The sequence below is a fragment of the Mirounga angustirostris genome, unplaced genomic scaffold (genome assembly GCF_029215605.1).
Source record: "Mirounga angustirostris isolate CCGP_5_RB_7025 unplaced genomic scaffold, mMirAng1.0.hap1 SCAF_1, whole genome shotgun sequence".
NCBI classification, from domain to species: Eukaryota; Metazoa; Chordata; class Mammalia; order Carnivora; family Phocidae; genus Mirounga; species Mirounga angustirostris.
Genome location: NW_026991709.1, coordinates 70,475,103 through 70,500,941, shown reverse-complemented (window position 1 = coordinate 70,500,941; position 25,839 = coordinate 70,475,103). Strand labels below are relative to the sequence as shown.

General features: G+C 38.0%; 1 protein-coding gene across 1 annotated transcript in view; it reads left to right on the top strand.

Moving 5' to 3' along the window:
- UBXN7 (UBX domain protein 7) overlaps positions 1-25,839 on the top strand; it is a 58,864-nt gene that overhangs the window by 1,392 nt on the left and 31,633 nt on the right. Inside the window, exons 2-3 of the mRNA XM_045903084.3 lie at positions 17,797-17,944; positions 21,250-21,317. Of these exons, the coding sequence (XP_045759040.1) occupies positions 17,797-17,944; positions 21,250-21,317 (216 nt within the window). The remainder of the gene's footprint in view (positions 1-17,796; positions 17,945-21,249; positions 21,318-25,839) is intronic.

The following is a 25,839-nucleotide window of genomic DNA, read 5'->3' as shown; positions in this document are numbered from 1 at the left end:
ATTGTTCTAACCAGACAGGTTGTATGCACGTTGCTGTTTTATAATTTAAAGCTAGTTTTTTCTTTTGCTCTGCAATGACAACTAGACGTTTGATGCATTATCTAGCTGGTGGGCATGAAACATCACGTCAAAATTGGTAAAGTAAAATTTGAAGTAAAATTGGGATGAGGGATGGAATGATCAACTTTTCTTAATATTTTAAAACTTTTGTGATTGGACTATTAAAGATCTAATGCATTTCCCAGTGTCTAAGCAGATTGCTGTTATTGGGAAAATTAGAAAATTAATGTGTATATAAGTTAATATTGCAGCATTATTTTTCTATAGAAAAATTTTTGTAGTGAATCAGATATAGAAGTGGTTATTATTAATTTTTAGATTTTTCTAGAGTTGGTTTAAGATGCCACCTATTTAATTTCAGTTTTTTATGTTAATTACCACCCCTTCAGGAACTCAGAACCTCACATTATTTCTTCTAATTCAGCGTTTTTGTTAAATATGGACAAAACCCAAAGTGTGGTGAGATAAAATGGCTCACTTATTTGGTTTAATTCTATGCTAGCTTACATGGCTTGTTTCCTGGCCACAGGCCTTTCTATTCCTGAATCAGGTCGGAGACCCTTAGTAGACAATGGTATCTGGAAGTCTGCAAAAGGGAAAATACCTTAGATTGTTCTTAATGTATTATGAATTTCTATTAATAATTTTGAGGATTCTGGGGCTCTTGGCAGGCTCAGTCAGAAGAGCATGCGACTCTTGATTTCAGGGTCGTGAGTTCGAGCCCCACATTGGGTGTAGAGATTACTTGAATAAATTAAAAAAACTTTAAAAAATAATAACTTTGGAGATTTTTTTTTTTTTACAAGACAGTGATTAACTGTTAGAAACACATGATTAACCCCTTTGGTCTTTTTCACATATATTAAAAAGGAAAGTTTGGGGTTCTTTCCACATATATTTTAAAATTGTAGTTTTTATGATAAAAAGGTATTTGATACTTACTCATTGCTGGATGAATTAAATTGACCTTAAGAGCTTATGCTGTGATTTCAAAAAGATTTTACTTTCTGGAAGCTCAACATTCTGGTGAAAGCAATGCATTTTCAAAAATGTGAGCCTTACCTTTTCTGTGGCTTTAAAAATAGAACAGAAAACAATTTTAAGTCTTATTTCTCACTAAGTAGAACACATCTCTCTATATGATTTATGAGTATGAAGTAATGACTCGATTTTTTTCTTATTTCTATTTGAATAGAGTTCAACATGATATTATTTTAGCTTCAGGTGTATTGACTGATTTTTATTTATTTAAAGATTTTAATTTATTTGAGAGAGAGCACACACACACAAATGCAAGCAGGGAAGAGGGGCAGAGGGAGAGGGAAAATCAGAGTCCCCAAGGCGGGGCTCCATCCCAGGACCCTGAGATCATGACCGGAGCCAAAAGGCAGACACTTAACAGACTGAGCCACCCAGGCGCCCCTATTTTTATTTATTTATTTTTAAGTAGGCTCCATGCCTAATGTGGGGCTTGAACTTGCGACTCTGAGATTAAGAGTCATGTGTTCTCCTGACTGAGCCAGCCAGGCACCCTGACCCTTGATTTAAAAAAAAAAATACTTAAAAAATCACACACACACACAAATCATAACATGAAATGATTTTGAAAAAAGTAAAAACTAATCTCTCACAACAGCAATTTTTTTTTTAAGATTTTATTTATTTATTTGACAGAGAGCACAAGCAGGGGGAGCGGCAGGGAGAGGGAGAGGGTGAAGCAGACTCCCCGCCAAGCAGGGAGCCTGATGTGGGGCTCCATCCTGGGATCCTGGGATCATGACCTGAGTGGAAGGCAGATGCTTAACGACTGAGCCATCCAGGTGCCCCTAGAATAGCTTTTCAATTAATATTACATCATAAATATTTTTTCTGTGATCAAACTCTGATAAGCCAAGGGAAGTGACAGTCTTTGAAATACTCACATTGAGAAACTGTATATCTTTACCGTTGATGTTAGAGTCATTTGAAGTTGCATAGAAAACCAGTCCTGTTACTTTATAGTCCACTACATTTTACAGTATTATCAGTTTGATCTCCCTTGATATTCACCGTACTTGGGTTTGAATGACTGTTAACTGCTTTCAAAAGTCGTATCAGTTTTTAAAACATGAGGAAGGAATGTGCTGCTGGATCTGAATGTAATTCCAAAAGGACAATTAAAAAATTTATTTAAGTAATCTCTACACCCAGTGTGGGGCTTGAACTCACGACCCCAGGATCAAGAGTTGCATGCTTCTCCAACTGAGCCAGCCAGGTACCCCCCAAAAGAACAATTTTTAATGTTTTGAACCATGGCAGTATTCCATTAACACCAGCTTGGGCTGACATCCAGCCACACATAGACAAAATGCACAGATGTAATCAGAATAATTTCATGAGATGAGGGAATATATAGATGCTCTATAGAATTGGTAAAAATAAACAGGCAATAGAAGGTAAGGACAAAATGTGAGGGAACAGAAAGTGGAGGCTGAGAAGAAAACAGGAGTTAGTATAGAATTCCATAAAACTTCATGCATAGTGGGCACTCATGTACTTAATGAAATTATAGAAGAGACCTTAGTTTAACTTTGTCTAAAACTGTTATATGAATGCATATTTGTTACAGAAATTAGAAACTGTGGTATGTGGAGTTTTTGGCTTTGTGGCCAATTTCGATTCATATTCTTTTCTACAATACATTTCTCTTGGGTTAGTATTAAACTGTGTTTAAGTTCTCTGTCAGGAAAGATGGTTGTAAGCGTTCTAGATATCAAGAGGAAACTCTTGGAATTGTAAGAACTATTTCAGGAGGTGATGATGTTTGAGCAGAATTTAGAGAGGTAATAAATTTTGAGTTGTCAATGGAATCTTACTAATAAATTCAGTATTGATGGACTACTATGTGCCTGGCATGGTTCAGATCCTGGAAATACTACTATGAGCAAGACAAGGTGTCTGTGCTCAAAAAGCATAAAGGTTAATGGGAATACAGACACATACATAGGTATTATAATACAATGGGAGAATGGTAGGTAGCTCTTATGGGAGCACAAAAGATGGAGGTAAAGAAAGGTTTCCCAGAAGAAATAATTTCTTAGCTAAAACTTAATTTAAAAAAAAAAGAAAGAAAAAAAAAAACTTGCAGGAGAGATGTTTCCTACAGGAGGAACATGTACAAAGGCCTGGAGGAGAGAGGGACAGATAAACACACATACAAGACACAAGAAAGAAGAGACAGTAGATTTAGGGAGTTGATGATAATTCCAAATGAATAGGGCATAGTTAGTGGGAGATGCAGTAAATTGAACTGAAGAGATAGTGGGGGGCGTGCCAGATTAGGAAGGGCTTTGTAACCCATGTTAAATCTTGGCTGTATTCTAGTGTAGTGGGGAGTCAATGAAAAATTTAATTGGGGGAATGACATAACCAGATTTAGATTTTTTAGAAAGAGTTACTTGGCTATAGTGGAGAAGAGGTAGGCATTGAGATAAGTAGAAAACTGTTGCTTTAATCCAAGAAAGACACTGGTGTCCTTATTGAAATAAGTTTGTGGCAGAGAAGTGGAAGATAAGGGAAGAAAGATATGGGAAGAAGTCAGAGGAGTCAGAATGAAGCTTAGGATTCTGTTTTGGACATCTAGGTATATAATGGTGCTATTTGTGAAGGATATGGGATAGTGGAAGAGGTTTGGGGAGAAGATGATTAGTTCAGTTTCAGATAAGTTGCTGCCTGAGACTTCCAAGTGGACTGTTCAATAAACAAATGACTATTTGGGTCTAGAAAGAGGAGTGTCATCTGAGGAGTTGTAGCGATGGCGGTTGAAGTGTAAATGTGAATAGCATTTTGCAGGGGAGAGTGTACTCTGAGAATACAGTAGGCTCCAAGACACAAAGCTGAAGGAACACTAACATCTGACACAGTGCAAAGAAGAAAGTACAGAGAAACCAAAGATTTAAGAGGAAAATCAGGAGAATGTAATGGTACTTCCAACATCAGGAGTATGGTAGTAACTCAGATATTATGTAGGCACTTGAGGAAACCAGAAATCATTGAATATTCATAGATTTTTTTAAGAGGGTGGGAGGGGCAGTGGGAGAGGGTGAGAGAGAATCTTAAGCAGGCTCCATGGCATGCGCAGAGCCGGATGTTGGGCTGGATCTCACAACCCTGAGATCATGACCTGAGCTGAAATCAAGAGTCGGCCCAACGCTCAACTGACTGAGTGACCCAGTGCCCCCTGGGCTGGAAGATATCTTAAAAACCATCTTGACTCATTTCTGAGTTAATCAAATGAGCAGTAAAGTGACTTAGGTTTATATGACTAGGTCAGTGCTCTTCAAACTTTTTTGGAGGAAAGGACCCCCCCCTTTTTTTTAATTTTCAGTCTTCAAGGACCAGTACTTTAAAATTTTTTTTTTTTTTTAAAGATTTTATTTACTTCTTTGACAGAGAGAGACACAGCGAGAGAGGGAACACAAGCAGGGGGAGTGGGAGAGGGAGAAGCAGGTTTCCCGCTGAGCAGAGAGCCCGATGCGGGGCTTGATCCCAGGACACTGGGATCATGACCTGAGCTGAAGGCAGACGCTTAACGACTGAGCCACCCAGGCACCCCGACCAGTACTTTTATAAAATACAATAAAAATTAATTGCTTGAAAAATGAGATAAAAATAACAGAAAATATAAGCCCAAATTCTTTTTAAAATTAAGGTATAATTTGCATGCAGTAAAATCTGCCCTTTTTAAATGTGTAGTTATGAATTTTAATAACTGTGTACAATTCTGTAACTACAGTGAAGTTGCAAAACAGTTCTATCATCCTCAGAAAATTCCTCCTGCCCCTTTGTAGTCAATCCCTCCCCCCACCTATAGCCTAATCTTTTTGTCTATTGTTTTTCTTTTCCAGAATGTCATATAAATGGAATCACAGTATGTAGCCTTTTGAGTCTGGCTTCTTTCAATTAGCATACTGCATTTGAGATTCATTCATATCGTTGTTCCTTTTTATTGGTGAATAGTATACCATTGAGTGGATATACTACAATTTGTTTATCCATTCATTAAGTGAATGGATAATTGTGCTGTTTCCAGTTTGGGAGATTATAAATAAAGCTGCTAAAAACATTAGCATACAAGTGTGTGAATGTAAGTTTTCATTTCCCTTGGATAAATACCTAAAGTGGGATAATTGGATTATATGATAGGTATATAACTTTAAGAAATTGCTAAACTGTTTTCCAAGGTCATGATTACCATTCCCATCAGCAATGTATGAGAGTTCAGTTGCCCATTTGGTTTTTTTTTTTTTTATTATTCTATTTTTTTTTTTTTAAAGATTTTATTTATTTATTTGACACAGAGAGAGAGAGAGCACAAGCAGGGGGAGCAGCAGGCAGAGGGAGAAGCAGGCCTCCTGAGGAGCAGGGAGCCCGATGTGGGGCTCGATCCCAGGACCCTGGGATCATGACCTGAGCTGAAGGCAGACGCTAAACTACTGAGCCACCCAGGCGCCCTCTATTTTTATTTTTATTTTATTTTTTGTTCATTTGGTATTTTTAATATTTTGTAGTCATTTTAATAGGTGTATAATGGTATAGCATTGTGGTTTTAATTTGCATTTCCCTAGTGACTAATGATATTGGGCATTTTTCATATGATAATTTGCCGTCCATAAATCTTTTAAGCCTGAACTTTTAATTATTAGATTCCACAGACATAAAATTACTCTATCAAATTGTTAGAAAAGTTTCGAAATGCTTACACTAGAATTTCTCTTTTATTTATTTACTTATTTATTTTTAGAATTTCTCTTTTAATCTTGTCATGGACTAGAGATAGCTGGTCTCAGGACCACACTTTGGGTAGCATGGTCTTAGGTAATGGCAGAATAGGGACTAGAATTCTGGTGTCTTTACTCCTAGCCTATGCATTTTTCACCATATTACTACTACCCTCACTATAGTTTCCTTTGTTGATCCAACAAAAATGAGCTTTGTTTATCTGTCCGCTAACTCAGTCATTTCGTTTCTCTTATACTTAATAAATTTAGTTTTCTGGGTATAAATTTTTGGTGTTTTTGTTTGTTTGTTTGTTTTTGTTTTTTAATGTTTTCAATTCCTGAATGCTTAAAAACTTGAGGCTGGGAGACTGATGAGGTTAGCTTTCACCTTACTTCTTGCAACTGCCACTCACTCCTGTTTCCTAGGTGGACAGTCGAGCTTACTTTGTTATCATTTCTGGGGGATAGGTAGAACTAAAAAGCAGTCTCTTTGGGTCTCTATCATTTCTGTTCTCTATCCTTCTGGGATAATAAGGGCTCTGTAGAGGGGTTCTTTCCTTTCCTTTCCTTTCCTTTCCTTTCCTTTCCTTTCCTTCTCTCTCTCTCTCTTTCTCTCTCTGACTGCTCTACTTTGGTTCCTTGAAAGTAGTGGAGAGACTAATTTTTTCCGTTCTCTATCCTGGGATAATAAGGGCTTTACAGAGGGATTCTTCTCTTTTTCTTTTCTTCTCTCTCTCTGTCTCTGTCTCTGTCTCTGTCTGACTGCTCTACTTTGGTTCCTTGAAAGTAGTGGAGGAGAGACTAATTTTTTTGGCACTTGAAAGTGATATAGAGGATAGGCATAAGGGACTACTATAGTTTGGAAAATCTCTTGATTCTTTCTTCAGCTGTGGTGGAGATAACTGCATTACAGGTTTTGGGTTATTTCCTATATCAAGTCATTAATGGAGAGAGTGTGAACTAAGAGGCAGCAGCAAAGAAATGGCCACTGGTGAATTGTATACCACAGGCTGGGTTGAATAATACACTTTGGTGCCATTAGCAGGCTTAAAACAGATGCAAGGAAGAGAAGGAGTAAATGAAAAGGGTTCATGTAGTGAGAAATAGTAAAGTGGAGCTCCTGCCATAGATTATAGATTGAATTTTTGTGTGCCCCTCCCAGATTTCATATGTTGAGATCCTAAACCCTTTATGTGGTGGTATGAGGAGGTGGGGGCCTTTGGGAGGTGATTAGGTAATGAGGATGGAGCTCTCATGAGTGGGACTAGTATCCTTAAAAAAGAGACCCCAGGGAACTCTTGCCCCTTCTGTGAGGACACAGTAAGAAGACAGCTGTTTTTGTTCTTTTTTTTTTTTTTAATATACTTAAAAAAATTTTTTTTTATTTTCTTAAGTAATCTTTACACCTAGTGTAGGGCTCAAACTGACAACCCCAAAATCAAGAGTCGCATGCTCTACTGACTGAGCCAGCAAGGTGCCCCCAAGACAGCTGTCTTTGAACCAGGAAGCAGGCCTGTACCACATACTAAATCTTCTGGACCCTTGATCTTGGACTTCCCAGCTTCCAGAGCTGTGAGAAATAAATGTTTGTTGTTTAAGCCACACAGTCAAAGGTATTTTTGTTAGAGCAGCCTGAACACACTAAGAAGCAGGGTTAGATTAAGCCATCCTGTTGCTGCCTGTAATATTGAGACCTCAAAAATAAGCCTATTTGGGGTGCTTGGGTGGCTCAGTTGGTTAAGCAACTGCCTTCGGCTCAGGTCATGGTCCCGGAGTCCTGGGATCGAGTCCCACGTCAGGCTCCTGGCTCGGTGGGGAGCCTGCTTCTCCCTCTGACCCTCTCCTCTCATGCTGTTTCTCTCTCTCTCTCTCAAATAAGCCAATAAAATCTTTGGGGAAAAAAATAAGCCTATATAAACAAGTGTACAGATAGTTTAAATCTGCAAACTTGTGTTATTAGTCCCGCCCCTTTAAAAAAGATAGGTGTTTTATTCTGAATATAATAAGGTAGAAGTTCAAATTTTTTACAGCTGACCCATCAAAAATAGTTATTACCTCTGAATGTATAGGTAGAACTTGCAACTTGATTAAACTTGATCACTATTCCTTTCCCCTATATCATTTAGCTCTCCATACTTTTTCTCTGCCTCCTCAGTTAACCTTCACTTCTTCATATTCCTATTTAGTTCAGTGGGAGTGTTATTGGCATTTTGGCTGGGACAGTTTTTTGTTGTGTAGGACTGTTCTATCCGCTTCAGAAGATGTAGCACTTGTATTTATTTCCTGTGGCTGCTGTAACAAATTACCACAAACTGCAAGGCTTTACACACATTTATTCTCTCACAGTTCTGGAGGTCATAAGTCTGAAATGAAGGTGTGAGCAGTCTTTGTGGGAGGGGAGGCATTTTCAATGTCCTACAGCATTCCTGTCTTCTCTCCACTAAATGCCAGTAGTGCTCTCCTAGCCCCCAGTCATGAAACACCAAAAATGGTCTCTCACATTACTGAATGCTCTACTACTTCCCGACATTAAGGACACTGGGACCTTTAATTATCTCTCTGTTGTCTTCTGTTTCTAAAATGATGCACTGGGGCTCCTGGGTGGCTCAGTCGTTAAGCGTCTGCCTTCGGCTCAGGTCATGATCCCAGGGTCCTGGGATCGAGTCCCACATCGGGCTCCCTGCTCGGCGGGGAGCCTGCTTCTCCCTCTCCCACTCCCCCTGCTTGTGTTCCCTCTCTCGCTGTGTCTCTCTCTTCAAATAAATAAATGCAATCTTAAAATAAATAAAATGATGCACTAAGTGATACAAGCGATACTTTAAGAATGATTATACAAGCAAGATGACTCAGATAATTTGGCTTTATTTAAGAAAGTGAGTGGTGTACTTTGTTTCTTGGGCCCCTCTCAAATACTACCTTCTTCAGTCTTGCCAGGATTTAGCATGTGCTTCCTTTTAAAAAAATATTCATAGGTAGAGGTTCCTCTTTCTTCTTGAATGTTTCTTACAGGTCGCTGACAAACGCCAGTGATGCAAGTTATCCTGCACATTGTCAACAGAGATATGATAGGGCTGTCTCTGGGATATGCTGCCTACAGCTTAGATTCTAGCATTAAATAGTTAAGTAAGGATTATAAATAGGATGGCAGTTCTGGGCCTCGAGTGTTGACACTGTCTGCCCCCAAAATATCACAGTTATTATTTCCTTTATTATAGCTTTATTTTTGTGTCTTAAAGTCATTCCCTGTAGAATCCCTTTTAATAAATTATATTTTAATCTATAGTTCAATAAACCTGTGGACCTAGGAAACTTTGGAATACTTACCTATACTTCTATTAAATTTTCTCCTGCCACTACAACACTCCTGATGCTTCTCAGTCATCCTGGAATGCTTCTTACTTCCAGGTTTCTTTAAAGCAGATATCTTTTGGTATTGTTTTATTCTTTAGAGTGTTCTTTTTTTTTTTCTAGAGTGATTATTTCTCGTTATATTCCTGCTTTAAAAAAACAAAAACAAAATGAGTGTTTAACATGAGTGAAGCACATGTTCATAGCATCAGATGAGTGAGCGAGAGAAAACTGAGATGTCTTGCTCTGCTTGCCTATTTGCCAATAAGGAGCTGTGCCAAGTTCTTTAATACGAATTTTCTTAATCTACACAAGCACTTCATGAAGTTGGTAATATCCCCATTTTATAACTAAGAAACTGAGAGCTATAGAGAAATTAGTAACTAGATCAAAGTCACAACTTGACTAGGAGTCAGACTCAGGTTTATTTGAGTGGTATTCATGCTCTTAATATCTATACTGGGAACTGAAGGGAACATGAAGAATGTTTTTTCTTCCTTACAGTGTTTAGGACTGGCCAGAGGAAAAATTTGATACCTTCATTCCAACTGTTTGGTGTCTCTATGCTCAGGTACCCAGTATCTTTTTCATGCTCTAAGGTACCTCCCACCCTAATGCAGCACTTCTGGTAGGCCTTCCTTAGCTCTCCTCCAAAAGGCACCTGGGTGCTAAAGCTACTGATATCTTTTTTCCTAACGCAACTCCCTTAATCTCTTATTTTCGCTCTCAATTTACAGGGTTTTAGGGAGTAGCTCAACATCTAATGAAGAAGTTAATAAATGATGGGGCACCTGGGTGGCTCAGTTGGTTTGGCGTCCGACTCTGATTTCAGGTCAGGTGGTTATTCAGGGTTGTGAGATCAAGCCCTGCCTCCGGCTCTGCACTCAGTGCGGAGTCTCCCCTTCTCCCCTTGCCCCCCACCTCTAAAAAGAATAAATAAATAAAATAAAAAGCATGTTTGTTAACCTAAATTAATCTCTTCAGTGGTTGCATTTTAGGCAGCATAATAAAGTGAAAAAAAAAATGTAGGCAGTTAGACCTTTTAGGATAGGCAGACCATATTGTTGACAGGCGAGCTTGCCTGAGGATTGACTTTACAAGTTCCTGATTTTCATACCATCTTTTATTTTACTTCAGAGCCCGTAAATTCTCTGAAGGGTTTCCAGTCAGTTGTATTGGAGTTCTGATAGTTGGAGGGTGGTAGAGAGGTTGACAACAACTATTTGTATGCAGTGGTCATTTTTAAGTTGAATTTCCTTGTGAACACATTTCAGAGGAGTGAAAGCAGCCAGCATTAGTTGCTATTATGGCAGAGGGAGTTTCACTCCCCCACCAACATATCCTTTGTGCTTTTTATGGTGCTTTAGTGCAGTGTGAGCACCTAGAAAGACAAGAGCCAAAAATGATATGAACTCAGTGATTTAATTCTCTGAAAAGGAAAAGATTAGTGGATGCCTTGTGAAGGTGGTATTTTAGGGTTCATTATGAGGCAAATATAACAGTTCATGCATCTCTCTGCTAGAACAAGCAGCCAGAGCGGTCTGCCTATAGGAACCTTTTAACTTTCAGAATTGCTGTGTAGATTAGTAAATTAAAATGGAGTACAATAGTCTAAAAATGAATTTTTAGACTAGCATTTAAGAAGTATAATGGAAAAGTATTAGGAAGGCACTAAAACAAAGCCTCAGGTTTTATGACAAATAATATGGAAACACATAAGTCTCAAAATTGTTCATCAAATTTGTGCTGGTTTTGCCCCAAGATTATCTAAGATTGGCTGTTGGGATATTTGAACTCCTTCCCCTCAAAAAGTTGCATTTTGAAAAATTTTTTTTTTAAGATTTATTTATTTATTTTAGAGAGAGAGTATGTGTGGGAGAGGGGGAGAGGGAGAGAGAATCTCAAGCAGGCTTGAGTGTGGAGCCCAATGCAACCCGGGTCTCAGTCTCGCGACCCTGAGATCATGATCTGAGCTGAAGTCAAGAGTCAGATCCCCAACTGACTGAGCCACTCAGGCACCCTGAAATTTCATTTTTTAAAAGTGTGTTTACTGGGGCGCCCGGGTGGCTCAGTTGTTAAGCATCTGCCTTTGGCTCGGATCGTGATCCCAGGGTCCTGGGATTGAGCTCCGCATTGGGCTCCCTGCTCAGCGGGAAGCCTGCTTCTCCCTCTCCCACTCCCCCTGCTTGTGTTCCCTCTCTCGCTGTGTCTCTCTCTGTCAAATAAATAAAAAATCTTTAAAAAAATAAAAAATAAAAGTGCGTTTACTAATGGTGAGAATGTAAATTTGTACATACTAGAACTTGAGAACTTTTAGTTCAGCTTGATTGAGACCTTAGGGAGAGAGAACTGGTATGAGAAGAGTGAGACCTGGGCAAGTTCAGTGAGTTTTTAAAGTTTGCAAGAAGGAAAAGCTAGCACAGACAAGGATAGAGATTGAGACTTCATGGAAAAGTATACATCTGTTTATCTACTTCAGGGTGAGGAGGGGAGGAGGAAGGTCTAAAACTTAACAGGGAAGTGGGTATTTAGTGAATGAGGGGACTGATTTGATATAACTATATTATGCAAAGGCATGGCATTCTAAAGTAACACCAAGGGATCTGCCTAGATTATATAGACCTGTGTGGCTGGAGGGAATGGTATAGGGATGAAATGAGAGCAGAGGGGTATCATTTGGAAGCAGTAAATAAGGGCCAAATCTTATTGGCAGCTTAAGAAAGATGAAAACTTCCAGTCAGCAATGCAGATTGATACAGAGAAGACAATCAAATTTACATTATTTAGCAGTGTAGAAGGTCTGTCAAAAGGAACATGACCAAGAGCAGAGAGATGCACTAGTTCATGTAAGAGATAAAGGCTTGAACGAAGACTACAGCGATAAATGCAGAGCGAAAAGGATGGGTCGGAGTGGTTTCATCTATATGGAAACTGTAGGAATTGTTGTTTGACTGATGGGATATTTGCAGTTGAAGGAGAGAGAAGGGTTGGAAGTTTCTTAAATTTGAGTAATATATGAAGCCTTTTTAAAGGAAAAAGCCTCCCTGGGCCTATGTAACTAAAATGACCATATATATACCCAGATATACAGCCAACCCCAAATGAAAGGTAATTCTGTGTCCAATTCCCAAAAAAGATTTCTCACCAACATAAATATGCAAATTTCTAGGGACTTAAGTCAAATGATCAGACGCTTTTCTGTAATTTTTTAAATTGATTTAACATTAAATCCTAATATAATGTATTCATGGTTTTTCCACTTGTGTTTCATGAAATAATTTTTTTCAAATCTTTTTCTTTACGTAAACTCTGCCCACAACATGGGGCTCCAACTCAAGACCCTGAGATGAAGAGTCACATGCTCTACCTGCTGAGTAGGCCAAGCACCCCTCAGGAAATAATTTTGTTCAGTTTTTTTCACTGGCATCTTAGATATGTCTTTGTCAGCTATCAGACAAAGCAGTATCTACTTCGTCATCTGACAGGTTTTTGTTTTTGTTTTTTGAGTATGTGATTTTCACTTTACATTGTTTGAGATAGAGCGCTTTTAAAATTTGTATGTGATGACAGGGCGCCTGGGTGGCTCAGTCAGTTGAGCAGCTGCCTTTGGTTCAGGTCATGATCCCAGGGTCCTGGGATTGAGCCCCGCATCGGGCTCCTTGCTTAGCAGGGAGCCTGCTTCTCCCTCTCCCTCTGCCTGCCTGCCGCTCCCCCTGCTTGTGGTCTCTCTCTCACTCTCTCTCTCTCTGTGTCAAATAAATAAATAAAAAGTCTTAAAAAAAAAAAGTCTCTTATGGTTTAAAAAAAAAAATTTGTATGTGATGCTCTCACTGGAAATTTGATCTTAAGAACATGGATAGATCTTAAGTACCCATTTGTTGTTTGTGATTTCCACAGTGTAACCATATTACTTTATAAATGAAAGTTAAAGAATTAAGATATGCACACGGTATAAAATTCAAAGGATATGGAAGTATTGTTTTGGCTGAAGCCCGACCTTTCTTTCCTGGTATATCAACTAGTGAACTGAAGTACTGTGAGATAGCTCTAAGTCAGTTTATTAGACATGGATCATGTGCAAGCAAACACAATGCTAGGTGCTGGGGATACCAAGACAAAAGCCTGTGTTTAAGAAGCTTCTGCTCTTTCCTTGGAGCCAGAAAGTAAACCAACATTTACTACTTAGTAGTGTATTGATGTATATAATAGAAGTGTATCATAGAGATGGGAGTGGGGAGGTACTGTAGAGAATGCTTAGCACACAAATTCCCAAAGTAACACTTAGGGTGGTTCTTGAGCATGCATGAACTGGATGAAGGGGAGATGAGGAGGATATAAGGACCTTCCAAGCATGTAATTCAGTATGACTATACTGAATTGTGTAGGATGGGGAAGAGGAGAGGGAAAACCAGAGGGATGAGCTGAGGCCTGGTCACAAAGGACTTTCCAGATCATAAGGATTTTGGAATTTATACTGTATACTGTGGTGTCAGAGAGCCATTAAAAAGACTTTTTTTTTTAAAGCCATTAAAGAGTTTTAAGTGGATGTGTGTGTGTGAGAGAGAGAATGAGAATCAGACTTGTATTTTGGAGCATAGCTGCAGCAACAAGGTAGAAGATAGAATGATGATCAATTAGGAGTCTGTTGTAGTAATCTAGGTAAGAAGTATTGTGGGCTTCATTTAAAGCCTTAGAACTAATAGTAGAGGGACGCCTGGGTGGCTCAGTGATTAAGCATCTGCCTTTGGCTCAGGTCATGATCCCAGGGTCCTGGGATCGAGCCCTGCATCAGGCTTCTTTCTCAGCAGGCAGACTTCTGCTACCCCAGGCTTGTGCGTGTGCTCTCTCTCTCTCTGACAAATAAATAAACTCTTAAAAAAAAAAAAAAAAAAAACTAACAGAAAAGAGAAAACAAATGAAAGAAATTAAGAGGAGAATCAGCACTTCCATTTCTGGCATTAGGGGTAAACTAGAGAGAGCTCATGAATAACCCTCTTGCTGAGAAAAATCCTAAGTGAAATGTGTATTAAAATTTTTTTTTTGAAAACACATCAATGGGCTGGTGAGAAAGTAAGGAATACTTTGAGGCTAAGAATGAAATGAAATGGGAATGCAGATGTTAGCTAGATGTAAAGGAAGCCTTCACCCTGGTGGAATCTGCCCAAATTGAATGGTTTTAAACTTCTCCTTTGATAGCCTCATAGGACCCAGGAAACGGGAAACAATGCCTGTAGTCTTCCTAAGGAGAAGAGTCTGATAGGAGACCCTTCCCCTTCATGAAGCTGAGACTTTGTTTCAACCTTGGCAGTTAGAGAGTGGCAGGAGATAGTCACTGAGAATTTATAACAAGGGTCTTTATAGGGTCACATTTTCCATGAGGGCTTAAATACCCTAAGTCAAGAATGTATATAAAATGGTCTTTGTTGGGGCTCCTGCATGGCTTAGTCCATTAAGCATCTGCCTTTCAGCTCAGGTCATGATCTCCGGGTCCTGGAGTCAAGCCCTGCATCAGGCTTCCTGCTTAGCAGAGAGTCAGCTTCTCTCTTTCTCTCTGTGCCTCTGCCCCTCCCCACTGCTCGTTCTCTCTCTTTCAGATAAATAAATAACATCTTAAAAAAAAATAAAATGGTCTTTGGTAGTGCCCACAGGTGCCTTACAAAATTTACCAATTCAAACCCTCTTAGGAGGAATGTATCTTCAACCCTCACTTCAAAAATCGACAGAATTAAAAATCCAAGGCACATGAGATCACAGGAAAAAAAAATCACAAAATGCGCAAAAACCATGTCACATGAACAAGAGCCAGCAGAAACAAGAGAGGATGACTCCCACAGACTACAGAAAGTTTGTTTTGTCTTAGTAATTTGAATAAATTTGATGAATATGTTTGAAGGAATGAGAAGTTTGAAATATGAGTATAAAGGAAGGGTCTCTGAAACATGGCTAGGCATATTAGGAAAAAAACAAAAATGGAACTTGTAGTTCTAAAAAATTAATTGAAATCGGGCACCTGGGTGTCTCAGTCGGTTAAGCGGCTGCCTTCAGCTCAGGTCATGATCCCAGAGTCCTAGGATCGAGTTCCACATCGGGCTCCTTGCTCAGCAGAGAGCCTGCTTCTCCCTCTGCCAGCCTGCCACTCCCCCTGCTTATGCTCTCTCTCTCTCACTCTCTCTGTGTCAAATAAATAAAATCTAAAAAAAAAAAAAGTGTGTTAAAAAAAAATTAACTGAAATGAGGGTGCCTGGGTGGCTCAGTTGGTTAAGCGACTGCCTTCGCCTCGGGTCATGATCCTGGAGTCCTGGGATCAGGCTCCCTGCTCAGCAGGGAGTCTGCTTCTCCCTCTGACCCTCCCCCCTCTCATGCGCTCTCTCTCTCTCTCTCTTTTTTTTTTTTAAGATTTTATTTATTTGCGAGAAAGAGAATGAGAGAGAGAGCATGAGAGGGAGGAGGGTCAGAGGGAGAAGCAGACTCCCTGCTAAGCAGGGAGCCCGATGCGAGACTCAATCCTGGGACTCCAGGATCATGACCTGAGCCGAAGGCAGTTGCTTAACCAACTGAGCCACCCAGGTGCCCGCTCTCTCTCTCTCTTATTCTCTCTCTCAAATAAATAAAATTTTTTAAAAAAATTAACTGAAATGAAAAACCCAGTGAAGAGATTAAAAAACAACAACTACAAAAAGAACAGACTGGCACAGCATAGAGTGATCTGATTGGAGTTCCAGAAAGAAATAAATGTGAATGGAGGAGCATGGTAATTGTTAAATAGAAATAGCTGAGAATTTTTTGGAATGATAAAAGATAACAATCCTTACATGGTGGAAGTGCAGTGAATCCCAAGGAGATAAGTAAAATCAGCCAGGACAGATTAGTGTGAAACTGCAGAAGACCAAAGACAGAAAATCTTAAAAGCAACTAGAGAAAAACAACAGATTGCTATAAAAAAAGGTTTTCTCTGGTCTAGCAACTGATTTCCCAGCAGCAACAACAGAAGCCAGAGGACATTGGAATGTGGTCTTTACTGAGAGAAAATAGCTATCAGCCTGAAAATAGAATATCCAGTAAAATTATCTTTCAGGAATGACAGCAAAATGAAGACATTTTCAGAGCAAACACACACACACACGCACACACCCCCTTTAGAAGGAAATTATAAGGTACATGATTCTGGTAGAAGGAAAGTCATCCCAGATGGAAAACCTGCAATGTGTTTTAATGGTCACAAAATGTTCCATCAAATAAATTCTACAATTTAGATTCTAGTATTATTGGACATTTATGTTTCCAGTTTTTCAATATTAACTGAAACTATATTGGACACGTATATGGATGTATTTATGCTTGTAGTATTTGATATGGAATAGATAAAAGAATAAATCTTTTGGGGTGCCTAGGTGGCTGAGTTTAGGCGTCTGACTCTTGGTTTTTGGCTCAGGTCATGATCTCGTGGGTCGTGGTACCAAGCACTGCGTGGGGTTCTGCGTTCAGCATGGAATAATCTGCTTGAAGATTCTCTTCTCTGCCCCTCGCCCCACTCCCGAGCGTGCGCATGTGCACTCCGCTCAAATAAATCTAAAAAAAAAAAAAAGTGTTTTTTTGGCTAGAAACCCAAATTACTGGGTCAACAAAGGAAGGAGTACTTTTTGATACATGTTTTAAAATTGGTTTTGTAAAGGGCTTTACCAATATACATTGCATCTAACAGACTATGCTGGTTTTACAAATGAATAAATGTGTGTAGGGTCAGTTCTAAATGATGAAGATTGACTTTTTTTTTTTTTTTTAGAGAAAATGAGAGAGTGGGGGTGGGGGTTGGGGAGGCAGAGGGAGAGTGAGAGAGAATTTTAAACAGGCTCCTGTGCCCAGCGCTGAGCTGGATGAAGGGTTCGATCTCACAAACCTGAGATGATGCCCTGAGCCAAAATCAAAAGTCGGACACTTAACTGACTGAGCCACCCAGGTGCCCTGAAGATTGACATTCTTACCAGATTTTGACTTGGTTATAGTTTTGACAAAATGTCCCATCTCACTGCTCTCCCTTTGTTATTAAAACTTTCTTTTCTTTTTAATGGAAACAAATGCTAACTGAAATGCATTCTTTTTAACAAAATATTTTCTAACTTTCTAGAATGTAGTCTTTCATTTTTCTTTATCATTTTTTCAGTTTCTAACAAATATATAGTTGGTCCTTTTATTTTATTTATTTATTTGACAGATACAGCAAGAGAGGGAACGCAAGCAGGGGGAGTGGGAGAGGGAGAAGCATGCTTCCCGCCAAATAGGGAGCCTGATGCGGGGCTCGATCCCAGGACCCTGGGATCATGACCTGAGCCGAAGGCAGACGCTTAACGACTGAGTCACCCAGGCACCCCTAGTTGGTCCATTTAAAGACATGCTTTATTTAGTTTGGTGTTACTATGAAGGAAGACCACTATTTTAATGCTGGTAGTTTCTTTTCTAGCTTTGTGTAATTTACTAATCAGCTAACATTGTAAATGTAAATAAGAAGTCATTCATCCTAAAAGGGAAAAGGTATTATTAATTTGCTTGGGAATTCTGTATTTTAATATGAACCTTTAGTAAGAAGGTGTCTTTTTTTTTTAACTTTTTCCCTGTCTTTTTGCTTTTTCAGGTGCAAGCGAAAGTGTAGGGAAACATATGCTCGAAGCCTGCAACAATAATCTGGAGATGGCAGTCACTATGTTTTTGGATGGTGGAGGAATTGCTGAAGAGCCCAGTACCAGTTCAGCAAGTGTCTCCACAGTCAGACCACACACAGAGTATGAATTTATTATTTATTGTTAGGAGCAACCCCGCCTAAATTGAGCAGTTGCTTTTTTTTTTTTTTTTTAAAGATTTTATTTATTTGACAGAGCGAGAGAGCACAAGCAGGGGGAACAGTAGAGGGAGAGGGAGAAGCAGGCTCCTGCCTGATGCGGGGCTCGATCCCAGGACCCTGGGATCATGACCTGAGCTGAAGGCAGACACTTAACCACCTGAGCCACCCAGGCGCCCTACAGCAGTTGCATTTTTATCAGTTAGGTTAATTCTCTGGTTTTGAAAAACTTAAAAGCTGAAAGCATCTGAAAAAGTGTCTTGTGTACATTTTTATACTTATATGCCTTAAATTCTCTAGAGCACTGTCATGTCTATTATTTAATCTTCAAAAGAACCCTACGGGATGACATTATTATCTACATTTTACAGATGAGGAAGCAAAGGCTAGCCATTTTCCCAGGCTACACAGTAATTACATAGCAGATACGGCAATAAAGCCCAATAAAGCTCTGATTTCCCAATTCTAAATTTTCTTACATTGTCCCAGGTGAGTTTTGAGTTGCCAGGAAAATCTTTTGAAAAATAGTTCTAGTCCTTTATACCTTAATGATAGTTACATGTGGTTAATCATTGGAAGCACCTTTAGCATATGGAACTGTATTCTGTAGAGAATGATAATAAATGGTGAACAAATTTGTGTGTTTTGCCCTTTATATTTGATACCAGTGAGAGTTTGAAATGAATACTTTATGGGCAAAATTCCACATCTTTGGAAAATATTAGAGATGAATGCTACTCAAAGGAAAACCATTGATTTTTGAAACAATTAAGCAGATCCTTAAATAAGACTTTAATGCTTACAGCCCTTTGTAACGCTCAGTGTTTACAACATGAGATACTAAACAAGGGGAATTCCCTGTTTAAGGGAATAGATAGACATAGATACTATTTTTAAATTAGAGATAGATTTAAAAAGCCAAATAATATTCAAGACATAGTTACTTCATTGATCTAGTTCCAGGTTCTAGAGTACTAATTGTTTCCACATGAAGAGTGAACTTTAGAGATCATTATTAATACTTCATAAAGTTTTTTCTTATCAGTATTGGCTACATATTTAAGATGTTGGTATCCCATTTCCCCCAACATAGCTCAAATTTTTCATGGAAATCAATATGAAAACATGATTTAGTTTACAGAAACTTGAATAACAGGTATTCATGGCTGATTTGGGGGAACATAACTGTTCTCACTGTATAAAACGTGTTTTTTTTTAATTGTGTTTAAAAATAGTTTTGATATGGGGTGCCTGGCTGGCTCAGTCAGTAGAGCATGCAACTCTTGATCTCAGGGTCGTGAGTTCAAGCCCCACATTGGATGTGGAACCTACTTTTAAAAAATAATAATTTTGATCGATGAATGTCTTATCCTATTGAATTACATTATAATTTGACTTAGGTTATTTGTATTGCTAATTGATTGTCCTAAACTATAATTTTCACTCTTTATGGTTCTTTTTTCTGATCCATTTTTTCATTTTGTTGGGTAGCTAGCAATCTTGGAACAGATACCCTCAAACATGGAGTAATCAACTTTTTCTGTATAGGGACTACTACTTAATCTAAACCCCTAATTGATGTATTTCATCAGATTAAGGTTTGTTTTCTGAGTAATTAAATTGTTTTAGATTTAGATAATTATATATATACTATAAAATCATGGAAATCATGGAAAGACTTATTTAGGTAAAAGATGTCTTCTAAATTCTTAATTTTCTTAAGAAAATGGACTATTTCTCTTTGATGAAAGAGGATTAATAGAGTTTCCTCTTTTAGATGCATTATCTATTCCTTCAGATGTACTTAATTTTGAATTACATTTTATCCTTCATCTTTTGACTTATTGTAGATTTCTCTGTCAAACTAGTTCTTTGATTATAGGATGTTCTTGTTGACAAATGAGTATTCATACTTTATTTTATAAAGTATGTTTTGGAGTTCTACCTATTAGATATAAAAAAGAAGGCCTTAAGCTCAGTTATTACTATTAGAAACACCTGAATGGAAAACATTACGCCTTACTTAAATTAACATGTGAGTAGGACACAATAAATTTGGAGCATACTCTTCCTTGCTATGAACATTAATCAGCAGAGATTAATATTTTAGTTAAAACTATAAAATAAACTGATACTTAAAAGAACATAGCCATTTTTACAGTATTTCTAAATGAGTATTTTCTACTGGAGGAGATGGGTTATTAATAAATCCTCTGGAGGTAAACTTTGAAGAGTTTATAGGCTTTTATTTTTTATTTATTTATTTATTTATTTTAAAGATTTTATTTATTTTTTTGACAGAGAGAGACATAGCGAGAGCAGGAACACAAGCAGGGGGAGTGGGAGAGGGAGGAGCAGGCTTCCCGCAGAGCAGGGAGCCCGATGTGGGACTCGATCCCAGGACCCTGGGATCATGACCTGAGCCGAAGGCAGACGCTTAACGACTGAGCCACCCAGGCGCCCCGAGTTTATAGGCTTTTAAAAGATGAGTAATTACTTCTGCTCTGGATATATTGGAGTTTATTTAATAAATAATCCAAGGTAATACCTATGTTAACTGTCTTCATAACTAGCATAAAATTTACTGCTTGTTTATTTAAACTTATTTTATTTTTTTATTTTTATTTTTTTTTTAAGATTTTATTTATTTATTTGATAGAGACACAGCGAGAGAGAGAACACAAGCAGGGGGAGTGGAAGAGGGAGAACAGGCTTCCCGCCGAGCAGGGAGCCCAATGCGGGGCTCAATCCCAGGACCCTGGGATCATGACCTGAGCCGAAGGCAGACACTTAACAAAGACTGGACCACCCAGGCACCCCTAAACTTATTTTAATACATGTGATTTAATGATCTATTGTTTGATATAGTAGTAATGTAATAACTGCTTTTATTATGCCTATATTTTCCATTTTTTGTCTGATTTTTTGTTTTTGTTTTTTTGTAAGCCACCCCCCCCCTTTTTCCTGTAAAGAATCTAGGGTAGGGAACTTGAGAGCAAAGGGGAAATATTTTTTCTTTTCTGTTTGTTCTCTTTCTTTATAAATCATTTGAGCCATCTATGCCAGGTACTTTTATTCCAGGTGACCTCTGTATGGAAACCTAACAATTATTTAACACCATGGTTCCTAAAAGTCACTAAGTTTGGTGTTCATATAACTTGTTAATTTGGATGCATTCACAATAGTTATGGAGAGAACATGTAGCAAAAAACAGTTTTCCTTTTGATATTTTCCTACTTCTTTTAATAGAGAAGAAGTTCGTGCCCCAATTCCTCAGAAACAGGAAATATTGGTGGAACCAGAACCTTTGTTTGGTGGTAAGTTCATCTTTTTTTCTTAGTTTTATTGGACTCTGTTGTTACCTTAGGGTTTTAATGAAGTTATCAAAAGATGTGAAGACTTCCTTAGAGATTATTACTTTTAAGTGTAGAGTCAGTTCTTAATCTCATAATTCTGTACTCCCTTCAGGAAAATTGCACAGTTGCTTCTTTACAAGTAGAGAACCAGATTAAAATATTTGTTGTAGAAGGCCAAAAGAAGGAAAATTAGCAAAAAGAAATACTGCCTTGTAATGGAAGCAAATCTATCATTAGATAAAAGATCCGATTACTTTTTGTTTTGGGGGGCACTTACTTGACTACCATATCCTTACTGTCTTGATATGCCTTGTCTTTACTCTTTCTAAATTTCCAGAAGCGCTATTCCTATTTTGAACAAAGGAGAAAGTAATACCTAATCCATGCAAAAAATTATGATGTCAGTCTGGGTGCATAGAGAGACAGTAGAAAATGGAACATTTAATTAGATTTAAAGAAAACTTTTAGTTTAATAAGCACTTATTTACCTTTTGCAAGCTAAATATTTTAGGTATTAATAGGTATATTAAAAAAATAGAAAATAAAGTTATAACGTGGGTAGGCAAAGTCATAGAAATGTATTTGTACATATTGATACCAGTAATGCAGAGAAATAAAAAGTTCTGTAGGTAAACTTGAATAAAGGAGAAGAAATAAATTATAAGAAAAGGATGAAGAAAATTATATAAATGGTATGTTTTAATTTGAAAAAGCACTGTAATTGGGAGTTTTTTTTAAGATCAGTCTTGGCAGCTTTAGAGTTTACTGTAGTGAGAAATAACAGAATATACTGTCTAGATTAGAAATAAAGATGGGAGGAAAAAAACTGTAAGAACTGAATATTGAAGTATAATATGGGCTTTCTGGACTTTGATTCAGCCAGTCATTGTGCTGTTAATATACCAGAAGTAATAAAACATTGTTCATAATTTTTTTCATATAAATGTTATGAATGGATTTTAAAATTGAGGGGTGAAGCCCTTGGACGCTTTATCTTTTCTTTATTGCAAGGAATAAGGCAGGATTTCTGAGTGGGGTAGACTACAGGAAATAAATTCTGTGCTCTTTTACTGTTGTAAAGAGGCAAAAGAGTTCCCGTTTGAAACCTCTTTCCTCCTTTTACGTCTGGTTTAATAGACATTGAAGAGGGGAATGGGAATGACTGTAGAGTTAGGAAGTCAGTCCTAACACTCATTATTAGATCTTATTATAACTTGATAAAGGTCTTTGGAGAACTATTTTCTTCTTAGGACAGTATTGATTTAAAGTGTGATTCTCAAAGTGTGGTCTGGGGGTCTGTAAGGTGAAAACTATTTTCATAATAATTTTCATAAGAAGTTATTTGCCTTTTTTTACATTGTTGATATTTGGCCTGATGGTTCAGAGGCAATGATGGATCAGACTGCTGCATCTGAATTGAGTCAGGGCAGTGGCACTAAACTGTAAATTCTTCACTGCCATACACTCACAATTTTTTTTTTTAAATAAACCTATTTTACTAATAATGTTCTTGATGAAGCAATAAAAAATTAACTTCATTAAATCTTGACTCCTAAGTACACATTTTAAAACTATTCTGTTTTATGAAATAGGATGTGTACATAAAGCACTTCTGCATACTGAAGTAGTGTGGTTACTTTAAGGAAAAGCAATTTTATAGTTGTTTGAGTTGTGAACTAAACTAGCTGGTTTTTTTTTTTATGGAACATTATTTTTACTTGAAAGATTCCTGACAAACTATGGTTATGTAGACTTAGGCATTTGGCAGACATTTTCTTGGATCTGAACAAAGGTCTGTTACTGCTTTAAGACAAACAACTGACATTGTTTGTTACCAGTTATTTTTTTTTTTAAAAAGAGCTTTCAGGCAAAAATTAGAATTTTAGAAAGTTTATATCCATGATTAGGAGCTTGATAACTTCCCATTACTTAAAGGCTTTCTGATGAGATTAGTGGTGTCATTAACAGATGTTGATTTTTTATTATTACTGTATAATGAAATGGTCGGTGTTTGGAATGTTTGCATAACTCAGTGAAGAAATATTTTCTTTTTCTTTCTTTCTTTCTTTTCTTTTCTTTTCTTTCTTTCTTTTTCTTTCGTGGGGGTCGGGGGTGGGACAGAGGGAGAATCTTTAAGCAGGCTCCGTGCCCAGAGCGGAGCCCGATGCAGGGCTGATCTCACAACCCTGAGATTGTGACCTGAGCCGAAATCAAGATTAGATGCTTAACCAACAGACCCACCCAGGTGCCCCTGAACTAATATTTTCAGATGACCAGTGCACCATATATATATATATTTTAAAGATTTTATTCATTTATTTGAGAGAATGAGATAGAGAGACCATGAGAGGGGGGAGGGTCAGAGGGAGAAGCAGACTCCCTGCTGAGCAGGGAGCCCGACGCGGGACTGGATCCTGGGACTCCAGGATCATGACCTGAGCTGAAGGCAGTCGCTTAACCAACTGAGCCACCCAGGCGCCCCTGACCAGTGCACCATATTACAAAGCTGTGCATATGTGAAATGACAGACAACGAGATAAATTGTATAGATGGATAGATTAGTTATCTATTGCTGTGTAACAGATTGTTCCAAAATTTAGCTTCCTGAAACAACAAACATTTGTTATCTCACAGTTCCTGTGGTTCAGGAATCCAGGTGTGGCTTGGCTGGATATCTTTGGTTAGGGTCTCTCACAAGGGTATAATCAAGATGTCAGCCAGAGCTATAATCATCTCAAAGCTTGAGTAGAGGAGGATCTCCTAAGCTTACTCATGTGGCTGTTGGTTGACTAAAGACATGAGTTCCTTACCAAAGAGCAAATGAGAGAGCAAGAGAAGGCAGCCCATTTTAAAAGCCACCATCTTTATTAGAAGTGACAACCCATCATCTCACCTCTGCCACATTCCATTTGATCCTGCCCATATTCAAGATATTCACACACAGGTTATGAATATTGAGAAATTGGGATAATTGGAGGCCATCCTGCAGACTGCCTACCACATAGACCAATGGATTTTAATGGAACAGATAATGAAAAGTTCATTGATAAGATTTTAGATTCCATGCTGCAGTTAACCTTTAAGAAACTACTACTGGTTGAGTTTTGGTACAGTATCAAAGGAGAATATTCACAGTGATCTCAAAACACTATTAAAATACTGCTCCCCTTTACAACTATGTATCTGTGTTAGGTTGACTTTTAATTTCCTTCATTTACTTGAGCTATGGGAATAACAACGGATTGCAGAAGCAGATCTGAAAATCCAGATGTCTTCTCTTAAGCCAGTTATTAACAGGGAGTTGTGAAAATGTGATCAGTGCCACTCTTCTAACTAAATTTTTATTCTCCACCTGTCCCACTCCCCTATTCTATGAATCTCATTTTGAATCTTTTATTAGCATTTTGTAGCTTAGCCTCTTAGACCTCAGTGACCAGCATTTCTGTTACATGGCAATAGAGTGAGAATACAAAGGACTGATGTTTGCTGTATAGCAGATTGCTTGAAGAGTCAGAAAACACATATTGAAGAGGCAGGTTGGAGTACAGGCATTCCTTGTTTTATTGTGCTTCACAAATATTGTGCTTTTTACAAATGAATGGCTGTGGCTACCCTGTGTTGAACAAGTCTTTCAGCGCCATTTTACCAGCAGCATTTGCTCACTTCATGTCTCTTTGTTACATATTGGTAATTCTTGCAATATTTCAAATGTTTTCATGATTACTATATTTGTTACGGTGATCTATAATCCATGATCTTTGATTGTACTATTATAATTGTTTCTGGGCATCACAAACCACACTCGTATAAGATGGTGGACTTAATTGATACGACTGGTTTACCAGCCAGCCATTCCCTCTCTCACCTCCTTCTTGGGCCTCTCTATTCCCTGAAACACAGCAATATTGAAATTAGGCCAGTCAGTAACCCTACAGTATCCTTTAAGTGTCCAAGTGAAAGGAAGAGTTGCACGTGTCTCACTTTAAATAAAAAACTAGAAATGATTAAGCTTAGTGAGGAAGGCATATTGAAAGCTGAGATAGGCCAAAAGCTAAGCCTCCTGTGCCAGTTAGCCAAGTTATGAATGCAAAGGAAAAATTTTTGAAAGAAATGAGAAGTGCTACTCCATTGAACACATGAATGATGAGAAAGTGAAACAACCTGTTGCTTGCTGATAAGAAGAAAGTTTTAGTGTCAGGATCGAGGATCAAACCAACCACAACATTCCCTTAAGCCAAAATCTAATCCAGAGCAAGACTCTAACTCTCTTCAATTCTTTGAAGGCTGAGAGAGATGAGGAAGCTATAGAAGAAAAATTTGAAGCCAGCAGAGGTTGGTTCGTTCATGAAGTTTAAGGAAAGAAGCTGTCTCTATAACATAAAAGTGCAAAGTGAAATAGAAAGTGCTGATATAGAAACTGCAGCAAGTTATCCGGAAGATCTAGCTCAGATTTTTCAATGTAGACAAAACAACCTTCTATTGG